Raw genomic sequence first — 22,698 nt, forward strand, 5'->3', positions numbered from 1 at the left:
CCTCCATCCTGTTGGTTTGGCATTCTATGCATAGAGTTTGCTCTCCGGCAGGCTCTTTGCATAGAACACTGATAACATGCAATCTAATTATTGCATATTTTACTAAAAAATACAAGCGTAAAAAAAAAAAGTAAAAAAAAAACCCTTATAGAATCCCCCCCATAAAGTTTTAAAATACCTCTTTGCCCATGAATAAAAATAAATAAATAAACTTATTATACATCGTAGCGTGTGGAAATGTCTGATCGTTTAAAATATTAAATTATTGTTCCTGCACAATGAACGTCGAAAACACACAAAAAAAAAAAAAACACAGGATTGTTGATTTTTTAAAATTATATATTAGAAAGTTTTTTATAAAACAATCAAAATTTTCTTTTACACCAATATGACATTAATAAAAACTAGAGATCATGGCGCAATAAATTACACCTAAACCAGCCCTGTAGGTGGAAAAATAAAAGAGCTATTGCTTTAGAAGGCGAGTAGAAACATTGCATTAATTTGATCATCCAAACCCGAGCATTCACCGTTTGATTAGCGGTGGCTGCTGAAGTTGGATAAAGCCCTAAGGCTATGTGGAAATCATGGATATAGTCATTGGCTGTATCCATGTTTTCCAGACAATCTTAGAGCTTTATCCAACTTCAGCAGCCCCAGCTAATCAAATACCGAACAATCGGGTTCGGATGACCTTGAGCATGCTCGAGGTTCGCTCATCTCTAATTATAATACCTGGATATCCTTTAATTGGGTCCATAGATTAAATGGTTAGAATTACAGCTTCTATTGGCTTAAGACAAAAGTAGTAACCCTATGATACTAATAGCTGAACATCATTGCACATCTGCATAATAAAATCTAGGGCAATCCTATGTATTTATAATAGGGGTTTAATTTTGTGCAATTACTGTGGTCACTTAACTTACTATATATATATATATATATATATATTTTTTTTTTTTTTTTTTTTCCCGCAATCTTTATTTATTGAAAATTTTCAGTTTCTATAAAAAAAGGGGAATATTGCAAATTCAGTTTAAAACTGTACACAAATATAAGTTACAGTCCAGTGAATCGGGTAGCTTGGAGATCCAGAAGGATACTTGTTTTCTAGAATGAGCAAATGCACTGCACTGCAAAACCACCAAATGTGGGACAATGAACCTCTTTCTCTACTGCATTTCCAACATGTGTCATTGGGTGTGAATCCATGATCAAACAAGAAGGCTGGGGTTCTATACCACCTAGCAAACAACTTGTAGCAGGCCTCTTGTACCCGTACACATGTGGAGAAGCCATGAGAGTGAGTCGCCATAAATTTCACCTGTTCCTCTGAGAAGACCATCTGGAGTTCCCTCTCCAAAGCTAAAATGCTGTGTGGTTTACTATCAATATTCGTGGACGTAAGATGGTGGTATAGTTTGGAGATGGCCCGTTTAGTGGGGGGGGGGGGGGAGTGCTAGTGTTTCTAACCAGTTGTTTGGCCTAAGGGGTGATGATGATTTAATGTAAGTATTACAAATATTAATTATTTGTTGGGATTGGAAGTTGCTAGATGGCAATAAGGATATGAGATTGGGTAAGAGTTGTTGCTTAAACAGATCTTTAAATCTCCTTTTCCAAAGGCGTATCCACAACGGAGATACCTCTTTGGGCCTAGACCCTAACATTGGAGGTAGTAGGTGTAAAGGGGTTATAGTAATAATATAACATAATAATAATATAATAATAATAATAATAAAAAGGTCATAATAACTTACAATATTTTCAACATACAGTGGATCATTGTATGGATATATTCGCACAACATTTTTTCAGATCCATTTAAAATGAAGTCCGTAATTTTGAGTCTAAAATAACGGACGTCATTTAGCAGCCTGGCCTCCTCTTAGAGCAATGACTGGTGTTTGTACATTATTCTAGTTTGTGGTTACTAATTGCCCTTTGGGTGCGGCTTAATTGAAAAGTCAATTGAATTTAATAGTAAAACAGAGAAAGAATGTTGACAAAAGAAAAACTGTGTGTGAGCAACTAATAAAAAATGTCCGCTGTTTGCAAAAAACATCCACAAATAATTGTCATGATCATTATTTTGACGTCTACAGCGATAATGTCTGTTATTCAATACATTGTGTGCATTGGACGTCCGTTTTCCCATTGACTGCAATGCATTGCATTGCAGTCAGTTAAATCACGGCAAAAACTGACTTTATTTTAAATGGCGAAATCGGCCACCTTTTCTCTACTTTTGTCTACGTTGTGTAAACATAGCCTATGTACTTTCTGGACCATCGTAACTTAACCCCTTAGTGACCGCCGATACTGCTTTCTACGGCGGTCACTAATGGTCCTTATTCTGCTGCCATCAGCTTTTTACGGCGATGGCAGAGAATAAGGCTGCGGGGCCGGGACGGCCCCCACCCCATCCCCCCGGCTACCGGAGGTAGCTGAGGGGTTGGGGCAGTGTGTGCGGTCTGTCCCGGCCCCCCCCTTTACCGACGATCGCCGCTATTAACGTTATAGTGGCGGCCGTCGGTAAAGGGGATTACCGGTGCTGCCGCCGCCTTTCATCTCCCCCCGCCGTGAATCTACGGAGGGGGGAGATGAAATAAGTGTATATCAGACCCCAGATCAGACCCCCCTAGTGCCCCGATAACTAACCCCCCTCCCCCGGCGGCCATCATTTCCAAGATGGCCGCCGCCATCGCTGTGAACCGACTAACGTCGGTTCACAGCGATGAAAAAGTTAAAATGAATGAAAGCCCCATGCTCTCCGCCACCGGAGGTAGCGGAGAGCATGGGGCAGTCATCGGGGACCCCCCTGTTTGGTCCCGGTACAAGCGATCAGTGGTATATACTATATACCGCTGATCGCTTGTACCATGTGCTCCCGGCACTTTTTATCCCCTGTCACCATGAATGATTGGTGACAGGGGATAAAAAGTGATGTCACAACCAGCCAACTCTGAAAATTTAAAGTGACAGAGACCAATTTGGTCTCTGTCACTGAACTATGATTACTGTGATAGAAAATATCACAGTAATCATAGTAATACAGTGAAAATGAATGTGTAAAGTACAAAAAGTGAAAAACATACAAAAAAATAAAACACACACTTTTTATTATAGTAATAATTGCAGTTTACTCCCAAATTACCCCTAACCCCTCCCCAGATTACCCGTAACCACCGCACGTTGCCCGTAACCACCGCACGTTGCCCGTAACCACCGCACGTTGCCCGTAACCACCGCACGTTGTCCGTAACCACCGCACGTTGCCCGTAACCACCGCACGTTGCCCGTAACCACCGCACGTTGCCCGTAACCACCGCAAATTGCCAGATTGCCAGTAACCACCCCAAATTACATGTACCCACCCCAGATTACCTATAAGCACTTCAGTTTATCAGTAACAATCCCAGATTGTCTGTAACCCTTCCAGGTTGCACATAACCCCCCAGGTTCCCCGTAATCATGCCAGATTACATGTAACCCCCCCAGATTGCACGTAACCACCGCGCGTTGCCTCTGACCACGCCACAATGCCTCTGCCCATGCCACGATGCCTCTGACCACGCCACGATGCCTCTGACCACCGCACGTCGCCTCTGACCACCACACGTCGCCTCTGACCACCCCAAATTGCCAATGACCCCCTCCAGATTGCGGTGCCCATGTCAGATTACAGGTACCCACCCCAGATTGCCTATAAGAACTTCAGTTTATCCGTAACCACCCCACATTGCCCGTAACCACCCCACGTTGCCCGTAACCACCCCACGTTGCCCGTAACCACCCCAGATTGTCAGTAAGCACTGCAGGTTGCGCGTAACCACCCCACGTTGCCCGTATCCACCTCGGATTGTCTGTAAGCACTGCAGGTTGCCCGTAACCAGCCCACGTTGCCTGTAACCACCCCAGATTGTCTGTAAGCATTGCAGGTTGCCCGTAACCACCCCACGTTGCCCGTATCCACCCCAGATTGTCTGTAAGCACTGCAGGTTGCCCGTAACCACCCCACGTTTCCCGTAACCATCCCAGATTGTCTGTAAGCACAGCAGGTTGCCCGTAACCAGCCCACGTTGCCCGTTACCAGCCCACGTTGCCTGTAACCAGCCCACGTTGCCTGTAACCACCCCACGTTGCCGTAACCACAGCAGGTTGCCCGTGACCACCACACGTTGCCCATAACCACCACACGTTGCCCGTAACCACCCCGCGTTGCCCGTAACCACCCCGCGTTGCCTGTAACCTCAGCAGGTTGCCCGTGACCACCCCATGTTGTCCGTAACCACCCCAGATTACCTGTAACCACCTCAAGTTGCCCATAACCACCCCTGGTTGCCCGTAACCACCCCACATGTAATCTAATTTTTTTTATTTTATTTTAGTAACTACGCTATTCTAATAACCATTACTAGCTGCGGTTTTGCTCCTGTAAATTGGCGCTCCTTCCCTTCTGAGCCCTGCTGTGTGCCCATACAGTGGTTTATGCCCACATATGAGGTACCGTTTTACTCAGGAGAACCTGCGTTACAGATTTTGGGGTACGTTTTCTCTCCTGTTCCTCGTCAAATTGAGAAATTTCAAACTAAACCAACATATTATTGGAAAAATTCGAGTTTTTCATTTTTACTGGCCAATTTTGAATACTTTCCTCTAATACCTGTGGGGTAAAAATGGTCACCACACCCCAAGATGAATTCTTTGAGGGGTGCTCTTTCCAAAATGTGGTGACTTTTGGGGGGAATCTATTCTGCTGACACTACAGGGGCTCAGCAAATGCACCTGGCGCTCAGAAACTTCTTCAGAAAAATCTGCACTGAAAATGCTAATTGGCGCTCCTTCCCTTCTGAGCCCGGCTGTGTGCCCATACAGTGGTTTATGCCCACATATGGGGTACCGTTCTACTCAGGAGAACCTGCTTTACATATATTGGGGTGACATTTTGCTCCTGTTCCTCGTGAAATTGAGAAATTTCAAACTAAAGGAACATATTATTGGAAAAATTCGAGTTTTTCATTTTTACTGTCTACTTTTGAATACTTTCCTCAAATACCTGTGGGGTCAAAATGGTCACCACACCCCAAAATAAATTCTATGAGGGGTGCACTTTCCAAAATGGAGTGACTTATTGGGAGATTTTACTCTGCGGACACTACAGGGGCTCTGCAAACGCACCTGGCGCTCAGAAACTTCTTCAGCAAAATCTGCATTGAAAAAGCTAATTGGCGCTCCTTCCCTTCTGAGCCCTCCTGTGTGCCCATACAGTGGTTTACGCCCACATATGGGGTACCATTGTACTCAGGAGAACCTGAGTTACAAATTTTGGGGTACTTTTTTCCTCTTGTTCCTCGTGAAATTGAGAAATTTCAAACTAAACGAACATATTATTGGAAGAATTCGAGTTTTTCATTTTTACTGTCTTCTTTTGAATACTTTCCTGTAATACCTGTGGGGTCAAAATGGTCACCACACACCAAGATGAATTCTTTGAGGGGTGTACTTTCCAAAATGGGGTGACTTATTGGGGTTTTTCTCTCTGCTGACACTACAGGGGCTCTGCAAACGCACCTGGCGCTCAGAAACTTCTTCAGCAAAATTTGCATTGGAAAAGCTAATTGGCGCTCCCTTCCTTCTGAGCCCTGCTGTGTGCCCATACAGTGGTTTACGCCCACATATGGGGTACCGTTGTCTTCAAAAGAACCTGCATTACAAATTTTGGGGTGCTTTTTGTCTCATATTCCTTTTGAAAATGAGAAACTTTAATCTAAACGTATATATTATTGGAAAATTTAAATTTTCAATTTTTTTACTGCCTAATTGTGAATACTTTCCTCCAGCCCCTGTAGGGTTAAAATGCTCATTATACCCCTAGATTAATTCTTTTAGGTGTGTAGTTTCCAAAATGGGGTCACTTTTGGGGTTTTTCAGGATACCAGACTTCTAAATCCATTTAAAAAAAGAACTGGTCCCTAAAAAAATCAGTTTCACGAAAATGTGATAATTTGCTGATAAATTTCTAAGCCCCATAACACCCTAAAAAAGTAAAATATGTTTACCAAATTATACCAGAATAAAGAAGACATATTGGTAATGTGACTTAGTAACTAATTTATGTGCTACGACTTTCTTTTTTTAGAAGCAGAGAATTTCAAAGTTCATAAAATGCAAATTTTTTTAATTTTTCATGATATTTTGATGTTTTTCACAAAAAACACACAAAGTAGTGACCAAATTTTGTCACTAACATAAAGTGCCATATGTCACGAAAAAACAATCTCAGAATCGCTAGCATACGTTAAAGCATTACTGAGCTATAAGAGCATAAAGTGAGACAGGTCAGATTTTGAAAAATTAGCCTGGTCATTAAGGCCCAAACTAGCTGCAGCACGAAGGGGTTAAACCAGACAACACACAATCCTACAGGCCATGTTTTTGTAGCGCTGGATAACCCCTTTAAATAACTACTTTAACACCATCCAGCTCCATGACTTTAATGACACTCCATACTCCATACTATTATGACACTGGAGGAAGGCAGTTTGCATGAACTGTTGTAATATCAGGTTTTGTTCAGCACTCCCTGAGGGAGCGGGTAGCGAAACAATGTTGGAGTGGGGGGCCGGGGGTATTGGGACCCAGATATTATACTGGTAACATTCTTGGTGTGCATTTGCATGTATCAGTTACTTGTGTTTACTACTGTCAGCATACTGTAGCATATTGACTTTGGCACGAGCACTTTATATTTTTTATGCAATTATGCTGTGTTGAGATTGTAAACTGTTTACATGATCATCTTTTGTTACTCTTCTATATTTGGTTACATGTTTGTTTATTTATTTATTTTTCAGTGTGTGTGTGTGTGTGTGGGGGGGGGGGGAGCTAGGGTACTGAATACCAATGTATATGTATTGTATGTACAGCATAGGCCTGCTACAATACACAGCTAGGCTGCCTCTGTAAGCGCCAAACTTGGAGTTTGGTTTCCATGGCAGCCAGATGTCAAATCACAACCTCTGGTCCAGTTATATGAGGTGGTCTGTTAAACTCAGCCATCTGTGAAGAGAAGACAGGTACTCTGCAGTTTTGAGGGGGTTGTAAAGTAAAAATATTATTTTTGCCTACAAAGTCCTTGTTTTATTGGTGAGGCTGGGTTCACCCTACGTATATTTCAGTCAGTATTGTGGTCCTCATATTGCAACCAAAACCAGGAGTGGATTGAAAACACAGAAAGGATCTGTTCACACAATGTTGAAATTGAGTGGATGGCCGCCATATAACAGTAAATAACTGCCATTATTTCAATACAACAGCCGTTGTTTTAAAATACCAGCAAATATTTGCCATTAAATGACGGCCATCCACTCAATTACAACATTGTGTCAACAGAGCCTTTCTGTGTATTCAATCCACTCCTGGTTTTGGTTGCAATATGAGGACCACAACACTGACTGAAATATACGTAGTGTGAACCCAGCCTTAAAAAAGAAACTATACATAACTGCAATAGGTTAATAATAAGGTTAAAACTTACAAAACACATCTCCTATGTGAACCACCTTCACCATATGAAATGGACAAGACGGCAAGGAGGCAGTCTGTTTTGTTGTTTCTCTACCCTTGCTTACTGTTTTATCCTCTGATCGAAACACTTGTGTTGGGAGACTAAGAAGGGAGATCGTAGGGTAAGTGGTTTTAGGGATAGCACAGGGCAGGGGCCGTCCTTTTTAAGGCCATCACCCTGCTACTCCCTGAGCGAGGAGGGATAGTGTGGTGCACCTGATAGGGCATAATAGGGCTCATTGCTCCCTCTGGCATAAACAAGACTGTTTTGCAAATACTGTTTATTGCTTTTGCTTTTGAGACCTGACGGACATTAATAACAAGTTTGTAGTAACGCATATAGGGTTTGCCAGTTTATGGTTTCGACACTTGTGGATTTTTGTCGGACAATAGTATTTGGATTCTGAAACTTCTGGACATCTTGTCAGTTCTGGACATCCTCTCCATTCCTGTATAATATTGCCTGCACTCACACTCATCTATACACACTGCAGCTATAATGTGCCTGCAATTAAACTCAGCCATTCAAATTGCTGTATATAAAGTTTGTCTTCGTCCTCCTGCACAGCTCTGTTATTCTCACTTCCTGTTCATGCTGAACACACACCCCTTCCCCATTGCTGCCATGTGACCACACAGACCTTGCATAGCAGCCCTGCTTTTCTATTCTAGCCTGTTGTACTACAATACTGCATTATGGGGGTCTGCATCTCCATTCTGTATCTACAAACTGCTGTTTTTTTTTCTTTTTTCTTTTTTTCAGGTTTACACATGCTGATTGCTATATACTGTACAGTAACTGTTTCTTGTTGTTTGTTTCATCTGTTCTACATGTTATTTAGAATAGAAAATCATAATTTTGGGGATGTGGAACCAATTGTCTGCATATCAGTGATTTCTTCTGAGAAAATTTGCTTTGGTTTAAGAGTGGATTTGGATTACAAGTACCGTCCTGGAATGAATTATGCTCGTAATCCAAGGCACCACTGTATACAGTTAGCTTTTTGCCATTGTTAAATAATGCAGGACAGATTGTAGTACATCATTCGGATTTCACAATTACAATGGTAATACCTCTAAGCTATTATTGCTCCATTGTTCATACAATAAACAAAAGCAATCCTTTTATAAAGAGCTGAACAACCCTCAGGCAGGGCATTTAACTTTCACCATATTTGTCATGCCTACAGGGCGATTCAAGGATCCACATTCCTGTTCCTCTCCCTAGCTGTTGACGCTCTTACCGGCTCACAGTGACCAGCTATGGCCACCCCTTAACACAATAGGCGCACAGGCAGGCTACTAGGAGTTGTAGTTTTCTTGAATACACTTGAATATAGTTTAGTTAGTTGAATAGGCTTTTTGGGTGTACAGCTTGGGTAAATTGGGATTCTGCAGGCTAAAGACTGGGCCTATTTAGAAAGTTCCTCAATCCACAGGAAAAGACATCTGCCCAAGCTACCATGTGGACACAGAATGATACACGATCAGGGACTGAAGGCCCAACTAGTGGGTAGAGATAGTTATCCAGTAGACCCTCTAGGGACACTAGCAACTTGCAGTAGAGACTCAGTATATACACTTAGCAAAACTATTGGCTTGTACGATACCTCAGTAACCTTGAGTAGCCACTTCCTGTCCTGACCTGCCCACACTAATTATAGGAGATTTTAATAATACCATGGACATACACCTAGACAGATTTGTGCAAGGGGCTGCAGTCTCTCCCGCTGCTCCGACAGGCATGAGTAAATTACTGAGTGAGGTTGACCTCTTTGATCTATGGAGGCTGCTTAACCCGACACAGCACCAATTCTCTTGTTACTCGGCTTCTCATGGTACTCTGTCCCGAATAGACCTTGCGATAGGCAATAGCCTTATGCGTGCTATGGTGGTGGCGGTAGAATATCTGCATAGACGGCTCTCTGACCACTCTCCGGTAAAAGTCACCCTGTGCTGTGGGAATCGTCCTGGCTCCTTACGGGCGCCTTGGCGTCTCAACCCATTCTGGCTCCAGCTGATTCAGCCTGTCCCTCCCATCCCTGCTGAAATTGCTTTCTTTATGGAGGTAAATGATGGTACGGCCGCTAAAAGAATGGTTTGGGATTCTCTCAAAGCATATTTGGGAGGAGTGCTGATTAAAGCAATAAGTAAATGTAAATCCAAAACGAAAGAAATCCATAATATGCTGCAGTCTAGATTAGAACACACTGAACGGGGGTATGTGGAACGTCCATCTGAGGAGTCCAAGAAGCAATGGGTAGATGCTCAGGATATGTATAATGATCGTTTGGAGCATACTGCTGATGATAAGCGGTTCTTTCAGCAGCTTAGGTATTTTGAGAGTGGGGAGAGTACTGGGAGGTTGTTGGCGAGGGTTGCCTCGGCCCAGAGAGGACCTTCTTTCATAGCCCAGCTACAAACGGGTGCGGGACAGATAGTGACAGCAGATGAAGATATCTTGGCGGAAATGGTCTCTTTTTATAAAGACACATATGCGTCTAAACTTGACTGTGGAGAGGATGAGCTAACTGCCTATGTTTCTTCCATTCCACTTCGTAGGTTAACAGAAGCACAGAGAGAGGAGCTGGATCGTCCCCTGGCAGTGGAGGAGTTGGAGGAAGCGCTAAAAGATTTCCCGAATGAAAAATCTCCTGGTGTTGATGGATTATCGGCTGAGTTCTTTAAACAGTACGGTGAGATCCTCCTGCCGACACTATTGTCTGCATTTGGTGCGGCGTGTGATGAGGGCAGATTACCGGGGTCCATGGCAGAGGCTGTAGTGGTCCTTATTCCCAAACCAGGGCAGGACAACACGCTGAAGGGATCATATAGACCCATCTCGTTGTTATGTACTGATATTAAACTGATAGCTAAGGTACTGGCGAACAGACTTCTTACTGTTATCTCTCATCTAATTCACCCCGACCAAACTGGGTTTATGCCTGGAAAATCTACAGCTGATAACATTAGAAGGTTATATCTTAATCTACAGGCTCCTGGGGAGGGTGGGGAGGGGGCTAAGGCTATTCTCTCACTCGACGCTGCCAAGGCTTTTGACAGCGTCGAGTGGAGATATCTGTGGTGTGTGCTTTCACAAATGGGGTTTGGCCCTAAATATCTTGGGTGGATTCGCCTTCTTTATACTATGCCTACGGCCCGACTTAGGGTCAACGGCCTACTTTCTGAAGTTTTACCGTTGGCCAGGGGGACCAGACAGGGCTGTCCTTTGTCGCCTTTTCTGTTTTCCCTGGCCATTGAGCCGTTGGTGGTAATGCTTAGGGCCTCCCCCGCTATAGTGGGATTTAAGCATGGGCCACTTGAAGACCGTATTGCACTATATGCAGACGACATGCTGTTGTTTGTTGGTAACTTGGCGGCATCCCTGCCAGTTATAATGGATATGCTTGGGGGCTTTGGGAGATATTCCGGGCTCCTCATTAACTGGAATAAATCAGTACTCTTGCCATTGGACCCTCTTCCTGATCTGCCTTTGCTACAAACGCATTGTATTCCGGTAGTGCACCAATTTAAATACCTAGGGATTCAAATACATCCTAATCTTTCTAAGTATTTGGCGCTGAATCTGACTCCTCTACTGACCAGGGCACAGGTGAAGGTAAAAGTATGGAGAAAACTGCCTCTTTCCTTGGTTGGCAGGGCAAACCTTGCCAAGATGATCCTTATGCCACAATTTCTATATATCCTCCATAATGCACCTGTATGGGTACCCAATATTCACTTTAAGAAAATCCAATCACTCTTCAGAGAGCTAATCTGGGATGGTCGGAGTGCAAGGATCAGGTTGGACACGTTGAAAAGGGGGAAGGAGGACGGAGGATTAGCAGCACCTAACCCGTATTTATATTATTTGGCCGCACAGTTTCAGCAGATGAGGGGATGGGATGCGCTGGACAGACTGGGACCGAATGGGAGGTTACTCCAATGTGTGTCTGGGGGAATGTTGCCCATTAATCTTTTGGAAATAGCGGCGCAGACCAGGCCACCAGATGTCCCGATCATCACTCCAAAGTTGTGTAGAGTATGGAGGAAGGTGAAACAGCTTCTTGGATATGAGGGCTGTACGGAATATACACCTTTGTGGAACAATCCTGACCTACAACATTTGTTTCTGCTAGAAGAGAGAGGGGAGTGGGAAAGCAAAGGTGTGTGTAGAGTGTCACAGCTATATAGGGACGGTGTCCTTAAGTCGTTTGTGATGTTGCAGGAAGCATATCAGATACCGCAAGTAATGTTTTATAGATATTTGCAGTTGCGACATGCAATTGAGGCTTAATTTGTCATACCACCGCTGATTGCAACTTGTGCTAATATCCGCTCTGTGCTGACTGCGGAGGACTCAAGGGGTCTTATATCGTTTATCTATCAATGTCTACTGTCTGCATTTCATGGTACCAAGCCCCTAACGGTGAAGGCTAAGTGGGAGGCAGACGTGGGCACTATTACAGAGGAGCAGTGGTCTGCAATTCTGGCTCCTAAGTTGGCTCTGTCTGAAACACATAGGAAATCACAGCTATTTCTTCTTCATAGAGTCTATCGCTCTCCAAAATTTCTATATGATGTAGGTCTGAGGGCTGACTCTAGATGCCCCAGATGCCAAATGGAAGGAGCACACATAATCCATATTATGTGGAGCTGTACAGAATTGGAAAGATACTGGAGAGAAGTCCTTGCCTTAATTAGAAAGGTATACCATATTACAGTACCCCTTGAGCCTCTGCAGTGCGTTTTGGGCTTGGTAAATGAATCAGCTGAACCTGCTGGAGCTGAGTTGGCAATATGCAGGATATTGTATCAGGCCCGCAAATTGATCGCCCAGCACTGGTTACAAGCTGAACCCCCTACTGTGGTTGAATTGACCAATAAAATAAACCATGTGATAAGATTGGAGAAAGGGATATATAAAAAAAGAAAAGCCATGAAAAAATATGAGGCCATATGGGGCCCGTGGGTGGACACTCCTGGTCTGCCGTCCCACTTTCTGAAACGTAACCCTACGGAAGCTTTTCTGCTGCTGGCTGATCAAAATATGGAACGTGAACGTAGGGCTGCTAGACCGACCTTATAATCGGAGATACATACTGGGACTGTGCTAGTGTGTGTGTTGGTGTGCGTGGATTGTGTGAGTGGGACCCCCTGTCTGTGGAAAACTACTAAATGATAGTTGGATGAGCACTGGAACATATGGTTATATGTATACAAGATATATATATTTTTTATGTATCCTAGTGTTGTTCTCTTGCTGCGTCATAAAGAGATGATGTTCGGACATGTTGTCCTGTGGGGGGGGGGGGTATAAGTTGTGGGAGGGAGAGCGAGGGAGGGGGAATGGGTCTTGTTGTAACACTGAAAAAATGTTTAATAAAAAAATATCTGATTAAAAAAAAAACCTTGAGTAGCCATCAGGTAGAATAAGAGAACTCCCCAGTGTGAATAGGTTTAGTCCCATCCTTCATTGCAGTCCCTCCACCCATTGCGCTAGCCAGACATGGCTAAGTAATCAGGACATAGGAAGAAATAGAGGTTAGTCCTGCACATGGGCCCTGGCTGTCTGGCCAGTCCCAGGAAAGTCTCTCAGCAGGCTCTCTGTAGCGTTGTTCCCCATACACAAAACTCTGGACTCTCTACTGAGGCTACTCTCACTAACTAACTACTAACAACTAGAACCCCTAACTGAATCAGTCCCACACCCACTAGATATAACCTTGGCCTTCAGGGGGATATGATTGGACCAAAGGACAAGATAACCCTCTGTGACCTCTGAGGTTGCCAATTCAGGGACTGGATAAGCATGAATTAGAACACAGTGGCATTAGCTGTACATACAGTATAATAGAAAGTTAACCCTTAATACAGTTTCTCCTTTGGTTGTGCAGTAGTAGGTGTGCATCACAGTGACACCTGGTGGTGGGAATTGCATACTACAACTTCAGTCTCAGAGCAGATACATATACATACAGTACTGACCCATACTTGCTAGAAAGGAACAGTTCACCTGCTCTGAAACACTGCACTCCTATACTTAAGTGAGCTTTCTGAGGGCTCTGCTGCCCGTTTCCCTGAAGACAAGACGGAAGATTGCTATGAATGATTTCCCCACCCCCTGTCCCGTTTTACAGGAAAGATTGCTGTCATGTTCCTAAAGTTTAGAGGGGCTTTATAGTCACCCAATTGCAGGTGACTGGACGACTGCAAGGGATTATGAATAATCCCCTGCTCCTGCCAACTGACACTAATGTAAAAAAACATGTTCGGCCGCCATTGTGGCTGCCATGTTTAGCGAATTTGGTAGCAAGTATAGTATAATTATATTAAGAAAAAATCAACACAAACAGTCGTATTTTACTATCAAAAAGCATAAATGTTAATATTTTACTATTACTATTTGTAATAACTACATGTATATAAATATAATGTTCTAAAATAAAAATAAAAAAACACATAAAAAAAAGTTATTTGAGGAGAAGGCCATATGTGCACAGTGTATATGTTTGGAATAGAATTCCCTGTATTAGAGATGAAACATCTGTCAAAATATTATATCTAATTATTGCAAACTAATTAATCACTTGGGACATCCAGTCTTGGGAAATAAAAAAATCACACAAGTCAGATGGTAATAAATAAAAAGGCTAAATCATCTGAAAGTTTCATAACTTTTATCAACTAAGGGACAGCTCTTCCTTTCCACTTTGTCCTTGGGATTGGTATGTGTTTCTGATTTTATTATTTACTACCATACAACAATGTCTTGTTCACTGATCTTTCTTAAATGTATTTGTCTGTTCATATTACATTTGGCCATCTTGTTGAAACATAAAATTCATTTATTGGTTTATGTAATGTTATTATTTTTTTATATATATATATATTTTTTAATGTATTAGTATCTGATGTATACTGATGACATGTCCTTTTTTCATCTTTGAAAAAAAAAAATTAACAGTAATCACTGAAATAACTGTCTATTTTTTAATGTATGTCTTATCACTTTGTATCATTTTTTATCCTTTTTAGGCTATGTTTACATAATGTATTTTATGCATGTAGTTATCAAACAATGGCCATTATATTGCCTAAAAGACGTTTTGTGAACATAGCTATAAACTAATCATTTTTTAGTTTTGCCTTTTTTTTTTGGAGATGTTAAACTTTAAAAGCATGCAAAACAGGATGGTTATATAAATAAGCCACATAAATAAAAAGCTAAGCGATGAAAAAATCATGGTGCGTGTCATAGAAAAAAAATATTACAAAAATTATGGCTTTTTTAAATTCCACCTTTCTAAAAACAAAACAAAAAAAATCAAAAGCGTATGTTTTCCTTAAAACACTGTTGTATCGATAAAAATGTCAACTTATCCCACATAAAACATTCCCTCGCACTCTCTAACCCCTCACATGTCATCATACTAACATGAAAAGTTTTATTGTTTAAGTTGTAAAAAAAATATCATATTCTCACTGAGCTACAGTATACAATTAACATCATGTATACCCAAAGTAAACTCCATAAAAATGCTAAAAGTGTTGTTTTTTGATAATCATGCCTCTCTCAAAACAAAGTGCTTAATAGGTCATAAGTACCTCAAGATCAATAAACAAACAAAAGCATCAGACCATCCTGAAAAAAAAAACAAAAAAAAAAAAAACTACACAACTAAATTGCTGAAAGCGTAAAAAAAAAATAATCTCAGAATATGGCAACACATAATGAGAATTGGATATTGCTTTAATTTTTTTTGACGGGCTAACGTGTTCCCATCAGAAAATTGACGGGTTTTTGTCCATTTTCCCTGTCTGTTTTGTGCTCCGACATATTTACTTAAGGTGTGCAACGGGTACATATTTACTTAAGGTGTGTGATCAGGTTTTAGTTTTGTTCTGTGAAAAAGCTTCCAGATTTATGCTATGTATGCTATATATACAAAATAGAAGGAGGCCCTAAAATCAAAGTCGTTCTTTTATGTGTGAGGCAAGGGTGCAGATTTACCTGGGGCCAGGAATTTAAATAAATTGGGGGGGGGGGGGGGAATAAACTTTTTGAATACTTTTTTTTACATTTTATTTTTAATATTAAATGCCTGATTTGACAATGGCTGAACTTTTAGCAAATACTGCCCAGCCCCCCCTCCCCCTAGAGCTTTTATTTTCCACCTACAAGGCTGGTTGGGATGTCATTTTTTTGCGCCATGATCTCTAGTTTTTATTGGTGTAAAAGATTTAAATAATTTAAAAAAAAAATAGCACACCTGATTTTTTTTTTTTACTCTTTTCATTTACGCTGTTCACTGTGCATGAACAATATTGTTATATTTTAATAGATTGGACAATTCTGCACGCTACAATATGTAATATGTTTATTTTTTACACATTTTTATTTTTATAATGGGAAATGAGGTAATTTAAACTTTGATCAGTTTAATCGGCGATCTGTGCGGTCTGTCTGAGATCAGACTCTATGCACATATTATGCCAGGGTCTGGGGACAGTAATGTGTGCAGGGCTGATTGCATTGAAATGGCCCTGCACACATTAAAACCCCTTTACTGTCAGGAAGGTGTATATATACGTTCCTGCTGCACGGGGCATCAGCAGCAGGAACATATATAGCCATATGGCTGATGTGAAAGGGGTTATTAGCTTTCATTATAAAAAATGGCTTTTTTTTATCTAAAAAAGACATTGTGTGCACATAGACCGAGAAAATTTTTCTCTACGTGATCTCTATTTTTCCCATCCATCATTAATCAAATCCCAGAACTCTGTGTTTACACAGAGAGATTTAGGGCCCGTTCACAGTGAGTAATGCCTGCGCAAAATTTTGAAATTTTGCATGGACCATTCGTTGAATAGGATCCCATGTGCACCCTCCGCTCTCTGCTGAAAGAATTGACATGTCAATTCCTTCGGCGAAGAACAGAGGGCGCACAATGCTAGGAAGCCAAAGCCAGGCATGGATTTGAAAAGAGGAGAAATCTCAATCTTTCCTTTATGACCTGATCTCTGTTTATAGTCTGTTCCAGGTTTTGGCTTAAAAAAATAAGGTAGATATATCACTCTAATCTCTCTCTTTAATCAGCCTAAATAAAGCAGATGAACTAACTACGTAACATCCAATAATTCTTTTAAGTTTTTCTAATAAAATATCCTAATAGCATATATCTGTTTTAATTTCCTATTTCCTAGCACTTCCATTGTGTAAGAAGGAAATCTAATGGGGACTTGCACATATTATTTCACATATTGAAATGCTATTTGTTCTTTTTAGGGTCAATGAGTCAACCTTCTATTTATTATAATTGACATACTCTTTTTATGGTTCATTGGAGGTCAGTTGGTAATGTTCTAATTATCAATATTGGCACATTCTTTTTATTAAGATTGATAGGCCAGAATTTCAGTCTCTTACGCAGTTGTAATATGGTACTTAGTTCACTCAGCTTTGAGCCACAGCTTTATCCTTTATAGCAGTGACTAATTCACTTAAATGTAGTGTCTGGCTATGTTCATACAACGTCTTCTCAGCTCAGTTTAAAATGACGTCCGTTATTTTTTTAGTCTAAAATAATGGACGTCATTTTTTGTTTAGCCTTTCCTTAGTGAAACTACGGCTGCACATTATTCTAGTTTGGAGTTACTAATTGACCTTTGGCTGCGGCTTAATTGAAAAGTCCATTGAATTTAATAGTAAAAATGGAGAAAGAAAGGTGACAAAAGAAAAACTGTGTGTGAACAAGTAATAACAAACATCCGCTGTTTGCACACAATGTCCAAAAATAATTTTCATGATCATTGTTTTGATGTCCGTGGTGATAACGTCCATTATTCAATACATTGTGTGCATTGGACATCCGTTTTCCCGTTGACTTCAATGCATTGCATTGCAATCGGATAAATCACAGCAAAAATGGACGTTATTTTAAATTGCAAAAGCGGACGTCTTTTCTCTATTTTTGACGTTGTGTGAACATAGCCTTAGTCACATGTTCCGTAAAGTTGTCCATGATCAGGGATCTGTGACCACAAACAATTTTATAGCCTATTGCTTCCTATTGGGCTACACATTCAGTTTTTTTCATAGATCCTCAATCTGTTCTGTGAAAAAAAAGGCCATATCATAACTCGGATGAGATCACAGCACAGATCCCCCCATAGAAGCCTATAAGATCTGTGTTTGTGACATGTCACTTCTTTCGGCAGATAGCGGAATACGCTGGCCCATAGAATGGTGTCTAGGAAGCCGGTGGAAAGGTGTGCGGCCGTGCGCGTGGACAGACAGCGAATTCCACGGACATTATCCGCAAGAATTCCTCAGTATGAACCTACCCTAAGGCTGAGTTCAAACTGCATTTTGGCAATCTATTTTTTATCCGCTTTATGCAAAAAAAAAAGAAGGTTTTGACTTTCATTATATAAAAAACACAAAAAAACGATCAAAACTAATCTTTTTTTTAGCATACACAAAAATGTAGTTGACCATGTTTTTGTGTACACTACATAAAATGGATGATAAAAATGGATTGCAAAAACACAGTGTGAACCCAGCAAAAATAAGTTATTATTTTGCATTAAAAGATGTGTGAACATAGCCTTAGAAAACTAGAATGAGAAAATAAAAAAAACATATCACAGGAGCACAGAATACACAAACTGTAAGCCGTATATTAGGAGCATCAAAAAACTTTAGAGAATGCCATTCAAATCAGAGTTAGGCTATGTTCAAACAACGTTTTTTTTTCATTAAACAATAGACACTGATTGCAATGGAATCTGTGTCCATTCTTTACTGCAGGGGCAGCATTGCATTAAAGTCAATGTAATGCCGCCTGCTATGTTCACAGATCGTTATGTTCTTTAGAACGGGAGTTAAAATAATGTACCTGCCTATTATAAATAATCGCTGTTCACACAATGCAAAACGAAAAATGGACAGCGGCACCGGCTTCCCCGTGCCGGCGCCGTTCGATCAGTGGCTTCAGGTTAAAGAGGATGTACCTGGTGGTAAATCCTCTTTAAGGTAGATGCAGTTGGTGCAGCAGATGCAGTTGGTAATAAAGGTATTATAAAGCTTCAATCAACAGTCATCCAAAATACAGATAAAGAGCTAGAGACTCTCTGTGTTTGCATGCAGTCTAAGGCCTTGTTTACACAACGTAAGTTAAGTATTAATCACGACTGTGATTAATTCTTAACTTACATTGTGCTGCAGCTAGAGGGATTCCTGGCCGGAGTTTATACATATAGTATACACCCCGTCTGGGATCGGACCAAGCTTTTTCTTATATCCTATATCCAGTATGATGGAATTCACCCAGCTTTCCTAGTATCCTGTACTCAGTATGATGTGGCCATGATGTGGCAGATAATCTGTCAGATAATCTTTCTGTGTAAGTGGACCCTTAGGAAGAATACCTATTGGGGGGGAAACACGTAGCAGAAAGCAGCACAATAAATAGGAATATAAGTCTTCAGGAGAGTGCACTGGGGGTAGGGGGTCTTCGGGTAAGAATGGGGACCTTACCATTATGTAACGTATAGGAGGGCCTGAGTACTATTTCCGGGCTCAAACTGGGCTGGCATAGAAATAATTGAAATGCAGATAATTGATTCCTCTTCCCCAAAATAATGATTTTTTTTATTCTGAATAAAATGTAAAACAAATGAAACAAACATTTAGAAACAGCAGGATTTGTCATATTATAAGTTACTGTAAAGTATAGCAAACAGCATGTGGTATACAATGTTTAGTAAAAGCAGCGTCGGACTGGGGTACCTGGGGCCCACCAGAGGAAATGATCCTTGGGGCCCACCAAAGAAGAATTGGTAAAAAGTGACATACTGACCCAGCCCTATCCTGGATTCATCTGGATCTACGAAAACTCCCTTGTGAATGACATGTTTTAAGTCAAACTATAACTCTCAGAATACCTTACACTTATGAAGCTTTAACGAAGGGTATGTTGGGAGTTGTAGCTTCAGACAGAACAAACCTTTAATAATTGATTGTTGTGCAGAAGCTTCTGGTGGCTGTAATCTCTTACAACCATCAGCCCTGAAGGTCCAGCACTATATGTCTCTACAGTGGCAGCTCATATGTACTACAACTCCCAGCATAAGCAGACTATCAGTAAATGGTGGGAGTTGTAGTGCTTGCAGTTGTTGTACCTGGAGGATTCTTGGTGTATTGTACACTGAATGCTTTGTGGGAGATCATAATACATAGTTATGTGGGGGCTCAGTGTGTGGAAGTGACCCCGGAACAGCACTAATATATATATTATCACCATACTGTACCTCTCAACATACCATCACACTGTTACTGACCATATCATCCATCCATATCATCCATCATCATACTACTACCCCTCTCATCCTCCTGCTCCTCCATCATCTTACTACTACCTCCTTCATCCTACTGCTCCTCCATCATCATACTACTACCCCTCTCATCCTCCTGCTCCTCCATCATCATACTACTACCTCCTTCATCATCATCATACTACTACCCATTCATCTTTCTGCCCCTCCATCATCGTAATACTACGCCCTTTATCATCATACTATTACCCCCTTCATCCTCCTGCCCTTCCATCATATTACTACCCATCCATCATCCTCCTACCCCATCATACTACTACCCCCTTCATCCTCCTGCTCCTCCATCATCCTCCTTCCCCCTTCATCCTTCTGCCTTTCCATCATCATAGTAGTACCCCTCTCATCCTCCTGCCCTTCCATCATCATAGTAGTACTCCTCTCATCCTTTTGCCCCTCATCAGCCTAACAGTACCTCCCTTATCATTCTCTAGCCCCTCCATCTGTATTTAAAACAAAAAACAGCTATACTTACCTCACCTGTAGGGTTCCTCTAGTCCCCCAGCGAATCCTCTTCCTGCTCTGCTTGAGTGAGATCTCGAATGCCGGAAGGGGGCGGGGCTTCCCGAGGCGGGGACGGAGCTTCCCGTGACATACCCAGGAAATGGTTTTGCCGGGGCTGTCTCCTCAGAGTCGGGCAGACCTGGCAAAACCATGTATTTTTCCTGCTGCAGCTGGGCCCACTGAGGACAGGCAGCATCATCCTATGGCTGTCTGGGGGGCCCCAGCTGCTGGACAGGAAGTGGGAGGAAGGGAGGGGCCCACCTCCGGTCCTCCGGTGGCCCAGTCCAACACTGAATAAAAGCATAAACCTAAAAAGACTGCATCAGTTTGTAGATACGGGATGGAACTGCAGATCCCCATAATGCAGTAGTGTAGTGCAACAGGCTCGAAGAGAGAAGCAGGGCTGCTGTCAGAGGTCTGTGTGACATGACAGCAATGGGGAAGGGGTATGTGTTCAGCAAGGACCAATCAGGAAGTGAGAATTACAGAGCTGTGCAGGAGGACAGTGACAGAAACTTTTCTATACAGCAGTGTGAGTGGCTGAATGTGAGTACAGGCAGATTAAAGCAGCAGTGTGTATAGCTGAGTGTAAGTGCAGGTACATTATGGCAGGAATAGAGAGGATGGGAAACACAAGGGCTGACAGAGACTGCAGGGAGCATAGAGGAATGAGCAGGACACATGTGGATACATAAATGCAGCAATCTCTGTCCAGGGAGAGAGGGGTTACAGCTTGTGAGAGATTACCGCCACAGTCCTGCCCCCTGAAGTGGATCTGCTATCATTTGGAAGGTGAGGGAGACTTCATAGGCCAGAATACAGTGCTGTAGACCCCGATATGCAGACAACGCAACGCAATGCTCTTACAATTATTACAATCTTGAAAAACTGTGAGCTCTTCTTGCAAAATGCTCTCGATCCAATCTACTCTTAAACCAAGGTACTACTGTATACATATGTTTTAGTTTGCATATTTACCAATAATAAGTTGTTTTTCTTGCATTAGTTATATTGTCCTTTTAGTAATAATAAAACATCATAAAAGATTATACTAAAAAATAATTATTATAATTGTTTAATTTTCCAGAATGGCTTGGAACAATGTTTCTCTGGTCACAGAATTTATCCTTCTTGGACTTACTGATAATTATCTGTTACAGATCATCTTTTTTATTCTTTTTCTTATTATTTATCTAATGATATTGTCTGGGAACTTTCTTATTATTCTGGTAACCATCACAGATATCAGCCTTCACAACCCTATGTACTTTTTTCTTGCCAACCTTTCTTTTCTAGATATCTGCTACTCATCATCAATTATACCACGGATGCTAAGAGACTTTTTATCTTTCAGGAAAAACATCTCTATGGCAGAATGTGTTACCCAAATGTACTGTTCACTGGGTCTTGGAGAAACTGAGTGTATTCTTTTAGCTGTGATGGCATATGACCGCTACATAGCAATATGCTATCCATTACATTACACTTCCATTATCCGCAAGTCTGTATGTATCAAAGTAGCCTCTGGAACATGGATTTGTGGATTTTTATTGGCTATTCCAAGTGTTGCTGTTGTATGGAGTTTGGATCGCTGTGGCAGAAATGTAATAAATCATTTTGAATGTGAAATTCCAGAACTCCTCTCGCTAGCATGTGACAGTATTGCCACAATGGAACTTATAAATTATACTATTGGGACAACTGTGTTAATTGTACCAGTTATTTTTATTATTTCATCTTATGTTAAAATTATCAGATCTATTCTAAGAATTGCTTCATCTACAGGGCGACAGAAAGCTTTTTCCACATGTGGCTCTCACATAATGGTTGTAACAGTTTTTTATGGCTCAGCGATGGTTTCTTATTTAAAGCCAAGATCTCTAGCTACTGCCGGCACTGACAAATTGTTGGCAGTGTTTTATTCTGCCATAACTCCGATGTTAAATCCGTTAATTTACACCCTTAGGAATAAAGAAGTCAAATCAGCTCTAATAAAGGTCACCAGAAATGTTATTTAATTGCAAATGTTAATAGATCAGTTGTTGTTAAATTGGATTTTACTCTGCATACACATTGTGCATTTTTAGTTAAACAAATAAATTTCCATGCCTTTTTCTTGCGATTTGGCCATTTTTTTAGATGTTTGTTTTCAGCATGCTGTATTTTGGTCATTTTTGTTAATTAAACTGCTGCACAGTTAAACATCTATTTGGGAGGAGCTAC

The 22,698-nt window shown here is 41.3% G+C and overlaps 1 protein-coding gene across 1 annotated transcript; it reads left to right on the forward strand.

Annotated features, from left to right (window-relative positions):
* Window positions 1-7,050: 7,050 nt before the first annotated feature.
* On the forward strand, window positions 7,051-22,493 carry LOC138802150 (olfactory receptor 2D3-like). Its single transcript, XM_069985317.1, has 3 exons — window positions 7,051-7,082; window positions 10,135-10,268; window positions 21,563-22,493. Exon 3 carries the CDS (start codon window positions 21,564-21,566, stop codon window positions 22,491-22,493), a length of 930 nt encoding a protein of 309 aa, XP_069841418.1. The 5' UTR covers window positions 7,051-7,082; window positions 10,135-10,268; window position 21,563.
* Window positions 22,494-22,698: the final 205 nt, after the last annotated feature.

Source organism: Dendropsophus ebraccatus, chromosome 9, assembly GCF_027789765.1.
Source record: "Dendropsophus ebraccatus isolate aDenEbr1 chromosome 9, aDenEbr1.pat, whole genome shotgun sequence".
Taxonomy (NCBI): Eukaryota; Metazoa; Chordata; class Amphibia; order Anura; family Hylidae; genus Dendropsophus; species Dendropsophus ebraccatus.